The 16,369-nt window shown below is 58.2% G+C and overlaps 4 protein-coding genes across 4 annotated transcripts; 1 reads left to right on the top strand and 3 right to left on the bottom strand.

The window, feature by feature from the left end:
• Nucleotides 1-5,371: 5,371 nt before the first annotated feature.
• Nucleotides 5,372-7,905, bottom strand: TRAVEDRAFT_46378 (uncharacterized protein; the record flags this gene model as incomplete). Its single annotated transcript, XM_008039129.1, has 5 exons — nt 5,372-6,172; nt 6,227-6,396; nt 6,459-6,619; nt 6,696-7,717; nt 7,768-7,905. The coding sequence occupies 5 exons, from the start codon at nt 7,903-7,905 to the stop codon at nt 5,372-5,374; spliced, it is 2,292 nt and encodes a 763-aa protein (XP_008037320.1).
• An 855-nt stretch (nt 7,906-8,760) lies between these two features.
• Nucleotides 8,761-10,023, top strand: TRAVEDRAFT_121593 (F-actin capping protein alpha subunit; the record flags this gene model as incomplete). The annotated part of the gene is made up of 7 exons (XM_008039394.1): nt 8,761-8,842; nt 8,912-9,027; nt 9,090-9,212; nt 9,277-9,329; nt 9,384-9,524; nt 9,583-9,901; nt 9,961-10,023. 7 exons carry the CDS (start codon nt 8,761-8,763, stop codon nt 10,021-10,023), a joined length of 897 nt encoding a protein of 298 aa, XP_008037585.1.
• A 248-nt stretch (nt 10,024-10,271) lies between these two features.
• TRAVEDRAFT_46376 (acetyl-CoA synthetase-like protein) lies at nt 10,272-13,114 on the bottom strand (the record flags this gene model as incomplete). Its single annotated transcript, XM_008039128.1, has 14 exons — nt 10,272-10,350; nt 10,405-10,491; nt 10,551-10,846; nt 10,908-11,014; nt 11,078-11,675; nt 11,750-11,865; nt 11,921-11,942; nt 11,997-12,076; nt 12,129-12,316; nt 12,373-12,379; nt 12,432-12,515; nt 12,575-12,859; nt 12,924-12,938; nt 13,006-13,114. The coding sequence occupies 14 exons, from the start codon at nt 13,112-13,114 to the stop codon at nt 10,272-10,274; spliced, it is 2,073 nt and encodes a 690-aa protein (XP_008037319.1).
• Nucleotides 13,115-13,533: 419 nt separating this feature from the next.
• Nucleotides 13,534-16,211, bottom strand: TRAVEDRAFT_36583 (uncharacterized protein; the record flags this gene model as incomplete). The annotated part of the gene is made up of 6 exons (XM_008039080.1): nt 13,534-13,732; nt 13,788-13,910; nt 13,959-14,423; nt 14,476-14,737; nt 14,796-15,933; nt 16,149-16,211. 6 exons carry the CDS (start codon nt 16,209-16,211, stop codon nt 13,534-13,536), a joined length of 2,250 nt encoding a protein of 749 aa, XP_008037271.1.
• Between the last annotated feature and the right edge of the window lie 158 nt (nt 16,212-16,369).

Here is a 16,369-nt window from a genome sequence, read left to right as displayed (position 1 = left end):
TGGCGCTCCACTGCTGACGACCCTCGACGCTTCCACTCACTCGTCCTCCTGCTCTCGCCTCGCTCTGCTTGGCTGCTTCTGCTCTGGTGCTCGACTTGACTCCCTTACTATCACCCTCGGACTGGTTCCGATCACACGCATGAGATCCTGAGCATTTGGTCTGTCCCCTTATAACCCTCTCCCGGGTCAACAGCCAACTGACTATATCTTTTCTCAGGCCGCTCTGGATCTCTTACCTTCGCCAATTACCGGACTACTCAGTCTCAGCTCTCACCGGCTCATGCTTGGTAGACATAGTATACCATAGAGTCGCGTTGATACTGTACTAGTCCGGGTTTGTGCCAGAATGATAACATCGTCGAGATATCTTAGCTTGTGTGCGACGTCATCTTAGTACTGACGATGTTCCACTCATTGGGTCATTGAAAAACTGCTGACGGTGATTCGGCGCCAGGGGAGCGAAGACACACACGCAATTCAGTAATAGTAAAAGCGCAACGAACGCAGTCATATAGTATTGTATCAAGGAACCTATTCCAAGAGGTGCCTACATATCAGGTCCGTTAGAGAGAGCGTAAAGTTCAACTGAAAGTCCATCCACATCATTCTGTTCATAGTGCTCCCATCATAGCGAGACGTTCCTGCGAGGCCCGTCACGCCGCACCATGCTATCCATCAGCACCGTTCAGGCAGAGCTGGCCGGCACGGAGGAGTCGACGGTGGAGCTCGCGGGGACGGAAGAGTCGACGGTGGAGCTTGCGGGGGCGCTGGAGTCGACCGAAGAGCTGGCGGGAACGCTCGAGGCGACCGAGGAGCTCGCCGGGACGGAGGCCGCCTCCGAGGAGCTAGCGGGAACGGAGGCCGCAAAGGACGAGCTCGCACTCGGGACCGCCGAAAATGACGAGCTCGCGCTCGGGGCCGCCGAAAACGACCCGATAGCGCTGGAGCCCACGGTGATGGTCGTGCCGATGCTAGCGCTGACGGGGGATGCAGTCGCGATACCGGTGCCACTGGCCGAGCCCGAGGCAGTAGCCACCCCAGTGCCATCGGCAGAGCCCGAGGCAGTAGCCACACCGGTGCCAGAGGCACTGACGGCCACACCGGTACCAGTGACGGTAACCGCAGTGCCAGTCGGCGCGGAGGAGCCGACGACAACGACGGTGGTTTGCCCGCTGCTCGCGGTGGTAGTGCCAGTGAATCCCCCGGACCTGGTGGTAGGGTTGCAGCTGCCGTCCACGGTGATGAACTCGGTCACCGTCACGGTGTGCCCGTGGCGGTGGTAAGGGAAGCCGCTGGGGAACACGATGGAGGTCGGGACGGAGGCAGGGATCGTGGTGAAGATAGAGCTCGGGAACTCGGAGAAGATAGAACTCGGGAAGTCGGTGAAGATGCTGGACGGGGCGGCGGAGGCGGTGACGAGCACCGAGCTCGGAGCAGCAGAGCCAGTGACGAACACCGAGCTCGGAGCGGCAGAGCCAGTGACGAACACCGAGCTGGGGGCGGCGGACCCGGTCTCGGTGACGAACACTGAGCTGGGGGCGACGGAGCCGGTACCAGTGCCAAACGCCGAGCTTGGGGCTGCGGACCCAGTGGCGAACAGCGACGAGGTAACGGCGGTACCGGTGGCGAACAGCGAAGAGGTAACGGCGGTACCTGTTGCAAACAGCGAGGACGTAACGGCGGTGCCCGTCGCGAACGCCGAAGACACCTCGGCCGAGGAAGGGAAGCTCGACTCTCCGACAGCCGTCGCGGTTACAGTGGCCTGGGAAGTGAAATCGAAAGAGGAAGAAATCGCGCGCTTGGCCTGAGGACCAACGGCGGCAGCATCACCTGAGGACAGTTGTCAGTATACCGAAGGTAAGCAGCAGTGACTATGCCAGGGACTCACCTCTGCTGACGAGCAGAGCAGCAAGAACGAAGCTCAAAAGGTGCATCATCGTTTTGAAGTAGGACGGGTGGGGAGAGGTGAGCTGGGAGAGGAAGGTGAAAAGGCGTAACACTCAAGGGGAAGTGAGGTGCGGGACATGAGGCTTTCAGCACCGTGTTTATATACTGCAAGTAAGCATGGCGCTCACGCGCGGGGTGAGCGTGGCACCCGTGGAGCGAGGCTCTGAGTGCACGGCAGCAACTGGGCGTAAGGTTGCTGCGGCGGCAGATCAAACACGATCTTACGGTTCGGGATGTTCTGCGCAGTCCTCATCCTATGCAAGCGTCTGTAAATATGACGCAGTGAGAAAACGCTTAGTATCGGCTATCACCAGCTTACAGTGCAGTGAGCCGCACTCACTAAACATAGTGTCCGCAAGCTCGAGGCGGTGCCGAATAATCGCCGTGTATTTCTTCAAGTTTGCAAGTGCATTGAAAGCCTTGAGTATTTGTCGTGTATTGGTCATGATACTTGTCAGCGGGGCTGCCAAGTAGCGCAGTTTGCGGCGGCGATGTTCTCCAACTGGCCCCATCTGCTGATCGAAGGTAAGACAGACTGGGAGAGGGTCGAATCCGAATATCGCGGCCATTTGACGCAGCACTGCGGTCATTGTAGCGCGGTGTGCGATGAACCAGCGAACAACGTTGCTGCTTCCCCTTTTGGGCATGTCCACGTTGCGGACAGCACAGCCTCTGGCGCCGGGGAGTGTGCAAAGATAGACTCGGGCTCGAGCGATGGACGCCGACCATGGCTGCTGCGGCACTACCCCCGTCTGAAACACGCTCAGGGTTGCGGACAACGAACACCGCTCAAGAAATAACGGTCGGGCGCACTACCATCATTCTCTCATGCTGCCTCTTCCTCCCCGCTCCCCGCAGCCACTGAATATCGACGTTGCTCTTGGCAAGCGTTCTCTTGCCCCATATGCAATTGTGCCTGTCGCCTCGGACAATCCGCACTGCATGCAAGTACGTACACGGCATGCCCTGAATCTTTGAAATTGGGCGTGCATGGGCGTGTATGTATCGTTCGCTTCTCGGAACTCGGTGAGTCTCCGAGTCCTCAGCCAGTCTCAGGTCGACTACGAACAGCCTCGGTTGCTGCCAGTTGGAGAGTCAGGTAGCGACTAGGCGAAGTTGGAAGCCCGCCATGAGATATCCCGAATACGTAGACTCTGGGATATGTGGAGCATCCAGATATTACGAACGGGTCTCCGACAGCGACGTACGCTGCCCATCGCGAGATGTAAGAAGTTCTCACCAATACTGCTCATGAAATTGGAGGTTAACTGTCGGTATTCAGGATACTGGTTATCACTCAACAGGATCCTAACATTCGCTACCAGCCTACTTGATTGTTCTACCTTCGACTTCGCGTGTGGACGGATGGTTCGCTCTCATGGCACCATGTCCTGAAACCAAGCAGGAGTTCCCTGGAACCTCGTGAACCTGCCAGGGCTCTCCGCCCGCGGTGCCCACATACTTTTGTCGACCGTCACCCCCCTGTTCGGTCACTTCGCCGACTTGGCACCTCCCAAATGTGCCCGAGCAATTCACTCCGCACGCATACCTGATGGGTCGGGGCCGATGTGAAATAATCCACGCCGTGGGGCAGTGTGTAGAGATCTGGATCACCAGACCAGACCTGGGCGTACGTCTGCGGCGATCCTCTCCTGCGGGCTATCCTTCCTTCAGTTCCGCCGTCCGCGAAGAACGCCACATGCCGTCGAACCGCGCTGCGCATGCAAACACGCGGTCAGCTCACTAACGAACTCTCACATACCTATTCCCGCAGCTTCCTTCAGGCGGACCCCCCTCCCCCCCTACACATCTTAGCTCTGGCTTATGGCACTCAGATAATGTCTGGGGCGACCTCTCTAATTTGACATTCCCCAGATTCATGCCGTGCTACTAATGGTCCTAGCACGAACGTGTTCGATGAACTTCGTCGTCCTGGATCCTTGTATGTGCATCCTGGTTGGGCGAGAGATAGTGCGTTATCCCTCCTACAATCTAGACGGTTCGCTCACGCCCGACAGTGACCCGCCCACCTACAACGCAATCGTTATGCCAGTAATGATATGGGCCGGGAAAACACCACCCAGCTGCTCACCGACGGCCACCACGCTGTGCTCTGCGAAACGGCGCAACTCGTGGCAAGCTCTTACGGTCGATCTCACCGCTCGAGTCCTTACCCCTTTCCCCTTAGTCTCCTCTGCCCATGCCCCAACTCGCCCTGGCACTTCTACCTGATCCGCAACCGACCGGAGCTCTCTTTGCGTACTCCCCGCACCACACAGTGGCAGTCGCACTGCAGGTTTGGCAGACCGTCCGATGCATACGCGCCGATCGACCTCCCCGCGCTCCTCTGCATTCTGGACGGGATCTTCCGCCCCAGCATACCATAGTTTGGACACGAGTATCTCGAGAAATGCCTGTAGAAGATAGACAATCCGCCGGCGCTCGGCGAATAATACGGCACATCTGTTACTTCAAGGCAGTGTAGGTTCTTTGAACGATCGTTGAAGTGGAGGACAGCTGCGCCATGCACCCACATTGACGTCCGCCCAACTCAAGCCCAGCTCGTCTGTCGTGCCCTTGTTCTCCGCTCGCATCAGCGGTTACTAAACCATAGAGACCGCAGCATAACCTTCGAATCAAGACCTCGGAATAGGCGACATCGCCTTCACTGCTCGCAGCACGTTCTCTCAGTGGAGTCGTAGAAGGCGGCTTGAATGCGCTTCAGCGACCGTCAACTGTCAGCGGCGCCGTTACTCACTGTATGTTGATCACAGTCTCTGTAGCCGCGTGCGTTGCCGTCGGTCAAGGATTCTCGAAGTCCGATGTCGGGGAATGTGGGGTGGCTTGCCATGCCAGTGAGCGTTCAACCTGCTCCTGCGGACGCTTCTCATCAGGCCTCAGAATGGCCCTCGTGTGCCCGTCGATTGCTCAGTGCTTACCACGAGATGGTGGATCAGGAATGTAAACGAATTATCTTCGTTCGATTCGACACCCGGTATGAACTGGGGTTGAACAACGCAGCCATGCCCACACTGGACTTCCCGGGCACAAACTCAGGCTCTTCTGCAATGCAGGCAGCCCGAGATATTTGCACTCGCGAAGGTGGGCGCATTTGTCGTTATCAAAGTGTCTAAAATATGCACTTGTGCATGGAATTAGGTCTGCGGCGCGCCCTCCTCCGAGCAGTGCCAGCCGGGAGTGCGGGACAGTACAGGAACTAAATTTGTTTCGACGTAAAGACAAGCAAGAGCAATATGGAGAGGAGAAGCAGATCAGACAGCAGTGAGACAACCGATGCCACCGACACCAGGTAGGGTCGAGAACGACTCCCAACAGCGAGAACAGCAAAACGAGTAGAAAAGCATGGGTAAAATGGAGCTGGGTATGGGAACATGGACGAGCAGAGGAGTCACTGCAGTCTTACTCACAAGGCTTCGATTTCCGCCTCCCGCATTTTCCTTGGGAGCGGCGGTATCCTACCGCTGGGGGCAGGACCAGAGGCGCGGGAAAAGGCAGCGGACGGCTTTTGCTGGTTCAGTCGAGCGCGTATGCGCTCGCTGCGCCGAGGGGCAGATGCTGCAAGAAGACGGCCGCGGCGCGTCCTTACCGGAGAGATATGGGAGGCGGCGGGCGCCTTCTGGAGCTCAGTCCGACGTTTCTTGGGTGCTGGCGTATCCACATCAGTGTCCCCCGGCGGTGATACGTGGTGCTTGCGCGATGCAGGCCCAGCGCTGGGAGGAGCGGCGGGAGGAAAGGCGGGAAGAGAGCGGCGGTCGGGGTTGACAAGTTTATGCACGACACGATCGTCGTTCTCCAACACCCGGGTCTGCAGAAACTCCGACCAGAACGCATCGAGATGGGCCGCATCCCACGCATCCTTGTACTTCTCTTCGAGGCTTGGTGGAGGAGAGTGGAAATCCGCGACCGTTGCTATCCATTCTTGGAGAGCGGCACTTTGAAACTGGATGTTCCCCGTGAACAGACGCGAGTGAGCGTTGTCCATCTTCCACCCGCCGCCGAAGGTAACATCACCCAGACGGGCGTGACTACGGAAGAATGCGTGAACGGAGATGTGGAGTTTGTCCTTGCGAACGTCGTGGGGGGTGTAGAGCAAGGCGCAGTAGAAAACGACGTATAGCAGGGCTTCCATGTCATCCTTGAAGGTGTGCTTGGCATCCATCCCACTGTCGCTTAACATTCGGATCGACATGAAGTCCCATGTCCCCTTATATCCACCATGAGTTAGTCGTTGAATAACCCGAAAACCAATATCGCTTACCGCACGTCCGGCATCCTTAGCATCACCACCTTCATCGACCTGATCGGAAGCCTCCCAGTCGATGAGATATCCCCTGCGAATGGCCGACCCGGGCTCTTTCACCAATATTATATTGCCCACGCTGAGATCCCTGTGAATTCGGGAGTCCTTGGCGAGCGCATCTCTCATAGCTAGAATGGTCCCCGCGTCATTAGCCAAGTCAAGCGAACGGTCAGCTTGATCATATGCGCACCTGTAAACGTGTCGTATGTTGCGTGCAGCAGCTCTCGCGTCCCTCGGACGGTGTTGAGACCGTACCCGGCTGTGTCTGTGACCAGACGATAATGTTGTCGCCTGCTGATGTCGTTGTCTTCACCGTCAATGAGGCATCTCCAGGGTTGCCCCACGAAGAGGCTAGTTTGAGTAAGTTGAAATCTGACGCCTGGGTGAGACCTGGTTAAGGAAGTTCGCATAGGAGGCAAAGACATACGGACCTGTTTTCTGAAATGTGTCGTCCTCCTCGGGCACGTCTCCATGTGCCACCAGCAACGGCACATTGCGCACACCCAAGTCGTTAAGACGCTCCAAGATATCTCCCTCCAGCTCGGTCGTGGAATGCTCGCGCCATGAGTCCTTGAGGAACACAACCCGCCCAGTGTCACAGCACAGTGCCCAGTAGCCGCGAGTACCACGACTCTCCAGGTACAGCGGTGAGACGACGGGTCGCGACACGACGAATCGCCGGGCAAAGCTAACCGGCACTACAGTGCCCATAGGAGCTCGGAAGTAAACATCGACAGCAGTTACATGCCCTGGTTGGTAATGTGCCCTGACGGCTCTATCCAGCTCGTCGCCTTCAACCTCCAGCTGGGAGCGGACGTGGGCTATCACGGCGTCCCGGAAGCGCGTCTCCTCTTGTGGCGTGGCGATAGAAACAGTTGGATCGTGGCCGCGCTCTATGGCCGATACCTGGGAGAATCTCCAGATAAATTCGAGGAGCAGCTCTGGATGTTCCCGAACGTCGAACGCCTCGGTGACGATGCAGCCCCCACGGTCCCACCGGAGGATCCTTGCGAAGGAACCAGCCATGGCGATAGAGTAGACGACGAGTCGGTGCTGACGAGCAAAGACCTCCGTTGCGAAGGCGATCTGCAAGCCGAAGGCGCTCTCAGCCCTGCAAGACAGGTCCAACAGGTCCCAATCTTCTGTATCGAACTGGCGGACAAACTCGTGCGCCTCGCGATCCTGTTGATCGGCGCCAGTCGGGGGGTCGACAAAGAAGTCGTAGGAGGGTTTAGGGCTGACGTTGATGAAGAGTTCGGCGTATCCGAACTCAACACGGGTGTGCTTGTCCGCGCGCCGTACGAGTTCAGCATGTTCGGGGGTGAAGCAGCAAATGTGCGGTTTGGCGGACCCCGATCGCAAAGGGTACAAGCTACGCTCGATGGTCTTCTCGAATACAAGCCCTGGGCAACGTGCTTTGTACTTGGATGTTTTATTCAACGCTGCAGCCTACCGGACCTTGAGCACGAGACGCATGCGCCACCGCAAAGTAGACATACCAGGGGCTCGTATATCTGTGCCGCGCTCCCCGCGGTCTGTGGTACCGCCTTGAATGCGTGCCTGAAGGAGAGGAGGCCATCCCTATCATCGCAGGCTTGCGGCTTGAAAGCCAGATTTATGAAAGTTCTTAGCGGCATGGGACCCAGTGTGTACTTCCGTGCCTGCTGAACGTGTCCTATGTTTCGGGATGTTGCCAAGCCCGGACTGAGCCCCTCTGTATGGGACAAGGCCATATCTAGAGCCATAGGGACGTTATAGACGCCAATCATGGTGAACGGGAGTCCGGGGTGCGAAGCGCGAGCTGAGGTCCGAGGGGGGTACAACGTTGGTGGCGAGGGAAGAGTTGAGCGGAGTGCCGTCGACGTAACGGCTCCTTTTGTGTCGGCCGCTATTATATGGAATCAAACTGACACCAAGTCGGTGCAGATTGCTTGTGAGGACGCCACAGCAACTATGGCGGGATGTGCTGAGAGCAGAACAAGACGACAAAAAGAGGTGTTAAATATACCAGAGAAGACCCGAGCGGAGTGTTGTCGATATACCACGCCTTATACTGTGTTGGGCGCCGTAGATCCAATCTGACTTAATGAACCAGTCTTCAGCTTTAACGTCTGAGTCACCCGATAGAGAGAAGGGGTGCCTGAAGGCCATGTTCTCGATGTTGACATGTCACTGAGCTCAGGTTCTTCAAGCACTCCGTGGGATGGTGGAAAGCGCTTGCTCAATTATTATACGCGCGTCCTGCCTGGATGTCAGTAATCTCATTAATGAAAGCACCCGAGCATACCATGTACCACATACCTCTGGCGTGTGTAGTGCGACATGGTTCGTCGTGGGCAAGACGCAATCGGCGCGCAACCTCTTGGAGGTTGGCGGTGTACAGACGATATTGGGCGCTTATTGCATGGCAGTTACGGACCGCGCGACTTGCCATCCGACCGACTGCAGGTCTTTCTCTTCACTCTTAACCTCCACCTCTGCCGCAACACACCATGGACGACGCAGATCGCATCCAGGCAGCCTCCAAGTTTCTGCTTCAGTCGCCGCCTGGGGAGATCAACGACGTCCTGAATGGTAAATCACCCTCCTCGCGCCCGGTGGCTTGTGGACCCGCCCTGAGCTGAATCGCGCCGATCCCGCCAGATGTCCGCAACATCATCTCGGACGACGACTCGCTGCAGGCCGGCGTGCTCCCAGCACTGCGTGAGTATAACCTCGCGCAGTTCATCACCGCGGACGTGCCGGGGCACCAGCACCAGGTGAGTGCTGCTTTGTGTCTGCTATGGCGCGGCCTTCATCTCAGACCGGTGAATGGCCGTAGTCTATAGTCAGCGACGCTGCGAGAGTGCCGAGCGGAAGCAGCGATGAGGACGACGAGCAGTCGCAGGATAGGTACTGGGACCCCCGGTCACGGACGAGTTTCCGTTTCGACCACTTAACACTGGTGCGTATCGCGTCCTATGCTCTTGGTCTTGGAACAACTGTTCTCATATGTGTTGGTGCTGCAGGAAACGTCTGACCCAGAACACGTTGAGCCAGACTCGGAGTCCGAACCCTTCCGGTACGCTGTCTGCTATACTCCCCGCCAATGCGGGCTCTGAAGCATCCATCCCAGCGTAGCACTTGAGAATGCTGCGCTCGCATACCTGGCCTCCCACTACCACGACGGCGTCGTCTCCGTCTTCTCCACCCCTGGCTCTTCAAGCCGCTTCACCATCCAAATCGTCGCGAATAAGTATAACCCTAACAACTTCTGGTGCGCCGCCCTCTCCCTCTCACTCTCCCTCACTTTTCTCCGCTCACCCCATCCCCAGGTCTGGCCGCTGGCGCTCCGAATATGTCGTCGATACGGGCGCGAAGCAGATCACAGGCCGCATCCTGCTGAACGTACACTATTACGAGCAGGGGAACGTACAGCTCTCGTCGACGCACAGCCTCACGCTCGCGCTGCCGCCCGCAATCGCGCCTGGAGGCGGCGCGGCCGCCGCTACGAAGGTACTCGCGCTCGTAGAGGCGGAAGAGGGCCGCTACCAGGCGTCGCTGAACGACACGTACGCGGAGATGGGCGAGAAGACGTTCAAGGGCCTGCGCCGCGCGCTCCCGATGACGCGCTCGAAGCTCGACTGGGACAAGGTGCGTCGCGAGCCGATGGCATTAGTGTGTGGGCTGACGCGTGGGTGGTCTTCGAATAGGTGCTTGGGTATAAGCTGGGGGCGGAGCTCACGAATAGCAAGGCTGGATTCGGTGCGGCGTAGGTATCCGCACATACCTCGGTCGGCGCGGTGTATACATCTGGGAGTGAAACAAATGTACATTGTTGTGTTATAGGAACGGTACCACAGGGCTCCATGGAGCGCGTTGCGGCGCATCGATATACTGATGGTATGACAGATACTAGTTAGGCGGAAGAGTCTAAGACCCCACGTACAAGCATCGCCAGTGATTAGAGGACCGATAGAATACAAGCAGAGTCCAAACATCCACCACCCGTTCCGGGGCCCGCTCATAGCTTCGAGGCCGTGGGGTCCGGAAGCGCATACAACGCGTCGATGTAGGGTTTGAACTTCTCGTACGTCTCCTTTCTGCATATTTTATTAGTCCTCTGCTAAAACATGCACGGAAGTGATGCGGCTTACCTGCGGACCTTCAGCGTCGGCGTGAGGCAGTTGTTCTCGATCGTGAACGCGTCCAACGTTACGTGGATACGCCGCACTTTCTCGAAGCTGCAACGAGTCAGGTCAGCCTCCCGCACCTCCGCGCGCAAGTAATCACGGAAACGCACCCCTTCAGCTTCTGTACGTTCACCTCCTTGTTCAGCTCCGCCAGCGCCGCGTCCACGACGCGCTTGTCCTGCAGAAGCCGTTCAAGCGTCTCAGTGTCCTCGGGGGCGACCCGCTGGCCAGTGACGCGCGCGATGAGGGCGGCCGCCTGCGCTGGTTCGGGCACGACAACGCCGACGAGGTACGACTTGAACGAGTCGCCGTAGATGAAGAGCTGTGAGACGAGCGGCGCGGTCGTGTACACGTTCTCGACGTGCTCGAGCGCGACGTACTCGCCCTGCGCGAGCTTCATAATGTTCTGTATGCGATGTGTCGTATGAGCACGGAGACATGCGGGAAAAGCGTTGATGTATGCGCACCTTGACACGGTCGATGATCTTGAAGCGCCCGTGGTCGTCCAAGGTCGCGATGTCACCAGTGTGCAGCCACCCCTCCTCGTCGATCGTCTCCTTGGTCTTCTCAGGGTCTACCGTAGAAATTTGTCGTGAATATCATCACCCCCAGGCACAGTAACAGGCCTTCCACTCACCCTTGTAGTACCCAATGAAGCGCTGCCCGCCGCGCATACAGAGCTCCCCACGAGGGAACGGCTGGTCCGTCGCGCGATACCCAAGCTCGGGCACGTCTACAAGCTTGATCTCCGAGGACGGCTGCGGCGCACCAACAACGCCACACGCAGACGGGTCGTTCGGCCACGTCGACGTGCAGCACCCCGCGTTCTCCGTCATGCCGTACCCCTCGCACACGTCCGCAAGCAGCGCGACCTTGAGGAACTCGGCGATGTTCGCGCTGAACGGCGCGGACCCGCACGCGATGATCGCGACGCGCCCGCCGAGCACCGCGTGCACCTTGCGGAACACGAGGCGGTCCCAGAGCGCGTGCGTGAGCCGCCCGGTGGTGCGCAAGTTGTGCAGCTTCGCCGCGACGGCCTGGCGGAAGAGTGCGCCCTTGACACCGGGCGCGTCGCCTGCGGCGATGACGGATTGGTACACGCGGTTGAGCACGCGCGGGACGAGCGGGACGAAGTGCGGGCGGAGGATCTGGATGTCCTCGAGGAAGCGCGTCGGGTCGCCCGTCGTGTACCCGATCTGCTTGCCCAGCGCGACGGTGCAGAGCTCCATAATTCTCTGGGGAGGATAACGGGAACGAACCAGAGTCAGACGTGGTGTTTGGGTAAGGGGGAGAGAAGGGAGGGGCGGACCTCGTAGATATGGGCGAGTGGCAGGAAGGCCATAGCAGTCCGGTCGCCCTGAACGTCGATGTGGTGCATGAACGCGTAGGCTGCGACAGCCATGTTTCCATGGCTCAAGAGTACACCTATGAAATCTGGGTTCAGGATAACGTTCGCGCATCGTACGATATTTAGACATACCTTTGGGGACACCAGAAGTACCCTAACAGAAGTAATTAGTACTGCCTTGACAACGCTCGCACAATGACACGCTAACCGAGGTGTAGCATATAGTTGCGAGCGTGCTCGACGTAGCGGGAATGATGTCGATTAAGTTGGCACGTCCGAACTCCTCCACTATAAAATACGAGTAAGCGCAGTGCAGAATGTCCAAGGGTGCGGGGCATACCTTCGGCAATGTCCTTAACCTTGATGTTGCTGGTCTTGCCCCACGCGACCATAACTCGTTTCTCATCATCCTCGAGCGGTTCAATGGAGATGATCAACCTGAGCGTCGGCAGTTTCGGAGCTATTGTCAGGAGGAAGGGGATGTGTTCGGGCGAGGCATAGACGACCGTCAACTCTGCGTGGTTGATCCTGCATAGCTTCCGTCAGACTTGAACGGGGCTTATACCACAGTGTGGGATGCATACACATATTCTGTAGTCCATGTCAGGAGGCAGGGCATTAAGCTCGCGCTAGATGCACGTACCGACAGAGTCCGCGCCGAGCGTGTCATACAACGGCACGCTGACCTTCCCGTACGCTTGCAAGGCCAAGTCGACGAGCAGCCAGTCTAACACGGGATGTCACGTTCGCGACTGCTCCTGAGAGTGAGCGAAGAGTAGCACGCACTGGGGCAATTCTTGCTCCAAATCCCGACCGTGTCCAACTCCCTGCCGCCTAGCTCCCCCGACTGGAACATCTTGTGCATCGCGCTGCCCACGGCGCGCCTCCGCGCGTCGACCTCCGTCCATGACTGCCAGACGTGATAGTTCGCGTACTGGAGGGGCTTCTTGGAGAGTATTGGACGGTGTCCGAGGAATGGCCGGCCCTTGCCGAGCCGGAAGCCCTCCGCGTAGAGCTCGTTGAGATTTGTGTATACTCCGGGCGTGTCGAGGGTCACGAGAGGGAACTGGGCTACGGAACGGGTCGGCGGGCGTGAGCGGCACACTTTTCTGCGATGACGACATATCAAACTCACCATGGCGGTAAACGGCTTGTTTGAGGAGGTAGTCAGACGTCAGATGCAGCGCGTATGTGGTTCACTGCGTGCTCCAACTCACCGCTCTGGCCAGGACGCGCTGTTCCGGGCACCGGGATGGACTGCTTAGTGTAGTCCGTGCCGGCGGGCAGGGGGATGGGGAACTGGTTGAATGCACTCTGTCCGGACATTGTATGTGAGCGAGTCGGGCCGCAGAGAATAGCGACGTGGGAGATGGACAGAGAGGACAGCGGCACAGCTGGCTGAGGGCGTTCGCGCTCCCCACGCCGAGGGCATACCCGTCCAATTCCGAGGCCGGTGTTTGGCCCCTCGGCGTCCGACGCGTGATTCTCCCCGCACAGTCATTGCATCCCGCCTCGGCCACCGGCTGCTCCCTCCCCGATCGCAATCGCTCGATCAAACACGCTCTTGTTCCGCGCGAAAGCTGTGCTCTTCCACGGAGCAGCGAGTAGCGGCCCTCGTATTTTAACTCGGCTTTACCGACCAACAGACTCCTCGGGACACATGGACGCCCACAAATCTCTTAAGTATTGCCGTCCCCATTGTATCCCCACACTGGGCCAGACACTGAGTAACGCATTCCGTAACGTTACGTGGGTACCCCACGATGGTCGCAGCCGAGCACCTCCTGCCACACGGCCGCAACTCCATCCTCCTCGCAACCGACCTGCATCCCGTTGTCGCGAAGGATGTAATATTCTCTGTGGGGCGTCTGCACGGTTGCCAAGGCCGGGTGCAAACCATTCCCACCCGACGACGTGAAGTGAACGCTTTCGACGTGGTGGTGCCTGTTTCATCGCCGGCATGAGTGAACCGCGGAGAGCCGGAGGAAAAGCAACGCACTCTGGAAGGTATAAATTTAATGCCGGGGCCCTAGTCTTCAGCGGCACAGGGGCAGCGCCGCGGGCAGGAAGCCCCGCGAAATCCTGCACCATCTCGCTCGTCGACTGCCACGTCCCAGAGATGCTACGATGGGATAAGTACTTGGTAGGCGTGCAGAGACGACGGACGTACCTGTTTCCCACTACACAGGCCAACACATAACGTTCTGCGACTGTCCGCTTCGCAACGCCAAGCGCTCCCTCCCCGGCGACTCTCTTGAGCCACAACGTGCTGAGGCCACGGTCGAATTCTTCGGGACAAGACCACTTGAGGTGTGAAAGTAGAGAATCCCCTCCGGAGGAAGGCCCGCTGCGGTTAGCGATGTATGCGGACCAATCCGCGCGAACCGGGAGGGGAACAGCGCCGTCGTCGCTCTTCACGCCCATCGGCCGACCGACGACTTCACACGTCGCCTCAAGGACGAAGAGTGTCTCCCGCTTCCGTTTTTGGGGTTCCTCGAGCGTCACCGACCATATTTCTTCCTGAACGACTTCTTGCACGTCTATGATGGTCGCATGCAGCCAGGAAGACGGGTCGTCCTTCGCGCCGCTGGAGATCCCGACAGATAGCTCGAACCACGCACGAGTAAGCGCAAATCTGAAGAGTCCGATCAGTACGGTTCGGAGTGTCATGCGGCTGATGCACGAACCTGACTGCGACGACTATTTGTTTCGGATTGTCCGGGCTTGCCCATAGATGTTTGCTTATAGGATCGGCCAGGCCATAACGTTCGAGGAGCCGCGGCACGAAGGAGGCCTCGTATATGCGTCGCCGCGCGACGACCTCGGCCTTCCGAACGCGGAGGTAGGGCCACATGTTCGTCATCGCCTGCGAATACCTCTTCAGCACGTCGTCTTGCAGCCGTCGGCCGCGATAATCTTTCGCGAGCATAGACGAAGCTGAAAGGTATACTGCAAGGGTCGTTACACTATGAGCATATGTTCTGGGATATGCTATACGCGTACTGACCTGCGTATCTAAAAGTACGCGAGACAAGAGCGCATACAGCCCTCTCTTCGCCAGATAGGCCGCTCAAGATTACTGCCCAACAAGCCACGCGCTTCCGCTGCGCCAGTGGAGGAGGCAAGGTGATCGCATGCAGAGTCGGCAGCTCATCAAGCACAATAGGGAAGTCAAGGTATTCCAGCGAGCGATGCGTATCCTTCGGCTTGGGGGTTGTAGTAGGTTTCGTCGGCGGGGTCGCACTAGCAGATGTGATACGAGCAGCAGGCGGTTTAGCGGTACCTACGACGAGCGGTTTGAACCGCTTTGCGGGAGCAGTGGGTACTGGGCTAGGTTTCGCCGGAATAGATGGGTGGGCGTTCGTGCAGGCCGGCCTGATGGGTGCAGATACATCGCCAGCATTGGATGAGCGACGCGGGAGGACTGTGCTCTGGGCAGCCACCTGGGTACGCGAGGCCACCGCAGCTGTTCTGGGAGACGGAAAGGGTGGCTGTATGCGTGGTTTCTTGGGCGGGGGCGGCGGCATTTCCCCTTCGGCAGGCCGCTGCACCCTCTTCTTCCCCTTCGTTAGGCTACTCTTCACCGCCGGAGCATCAGTGGTCCCAGAAGTGGAGCCTTTGACGAGAGAGTTCCCAGTCAGAGGCAAGTCAACGAAGACAGCGCCTTGAGGTAGAGAAGGAGGAGGAGCAACTTGTGATAGAGTGGTACCAGTCACGTTTGAGGTCGCAGTGGCAGGCTTTGCTTGGGCAGCAGATTTAGCAGCAGCAGTTTTCCGAGGCTTCGACTTAGCCTTCGGAGCGGAAGCCTTCGCAGTGGGAGTAGCGCCCCCAGAGACATGACCAGCCTTGTCAGATGAAGCAATATCAACAGAAAAAGCTGAGGGTGCAGCGGGAGCAGAGGTGGCCGGGGCGGTGGCAGATACAGTCTCAGTAGGAGTAACCTGAGGAAGGTCCGACGCAGAACTTGAAGCAGCCTGCGGGATATTTGGCGCGACGGAAGGTGCGTCGCTCTGCGAGTATCCATTATCTGCAAGTTTCTGGATGAGGGCTGGCTTGCCGAGCTTCGAGTATCCTGCGATCTTTCTCTCCTTGCAGATCGCCTTGAGCTGCGCTACAGTGAGCTTTGAGATGTCCGCGGCCGTGGCCTTGGCATTGGCGTCGGCAGGCATAGTGTTCACAAGGACGGCTTCGCGTATACAGATGCAGCTTTGTGGCCTAGAGAGCTAGCAGGAGTCCTGTGAAAACGAGTAGAGCGATTGCAAGTCTCTTGAGATCATGATGGTGGTGCGAAGCAGAGTGACAGGAATAAGCGCTTGAGTCCTTTTCGCCTTCTGCCACCACCGTCCTGCAGGAACGAGACCTTAATCTCCCAACAGGTTTGCTCTGCTTTTGGAAGTCCGCTGTGGCCGAACCCCGACGCCATCTTATCTCGCCCGCCCCCGACCGGCGCTTAATTGCGCGAACAGTCGGGCCTCGCGCGACCTCGCGCGACGCGCCGCGCGCGCACGTCTCCTCGCGCGCGCAGGTGCGCGCGGGCGCTACGATTTCTCCTGTACCTACCGGCGATCATAGGCACACGTG

Source organism: Trametes versicolor, assembly GCF_000271585.1.
Source record: "Trametes versicolor FP-101664 SS1 unplaced genomic scaffold TRAVEscaffold_5, whole genome shotgun sequence".
Taxonomy (NCBI): Eukaryota; Fungi; Basidiomycota; class Agaricomycetes; order Polyporales; family Polyporaceae; genus Trametes; species Trametes versicolor.
The sequence above is the reverse complement of the archived record's forward strand: the minus strand, read 5'-3'. Positions and strand labels throughout refer to the sequence as shown.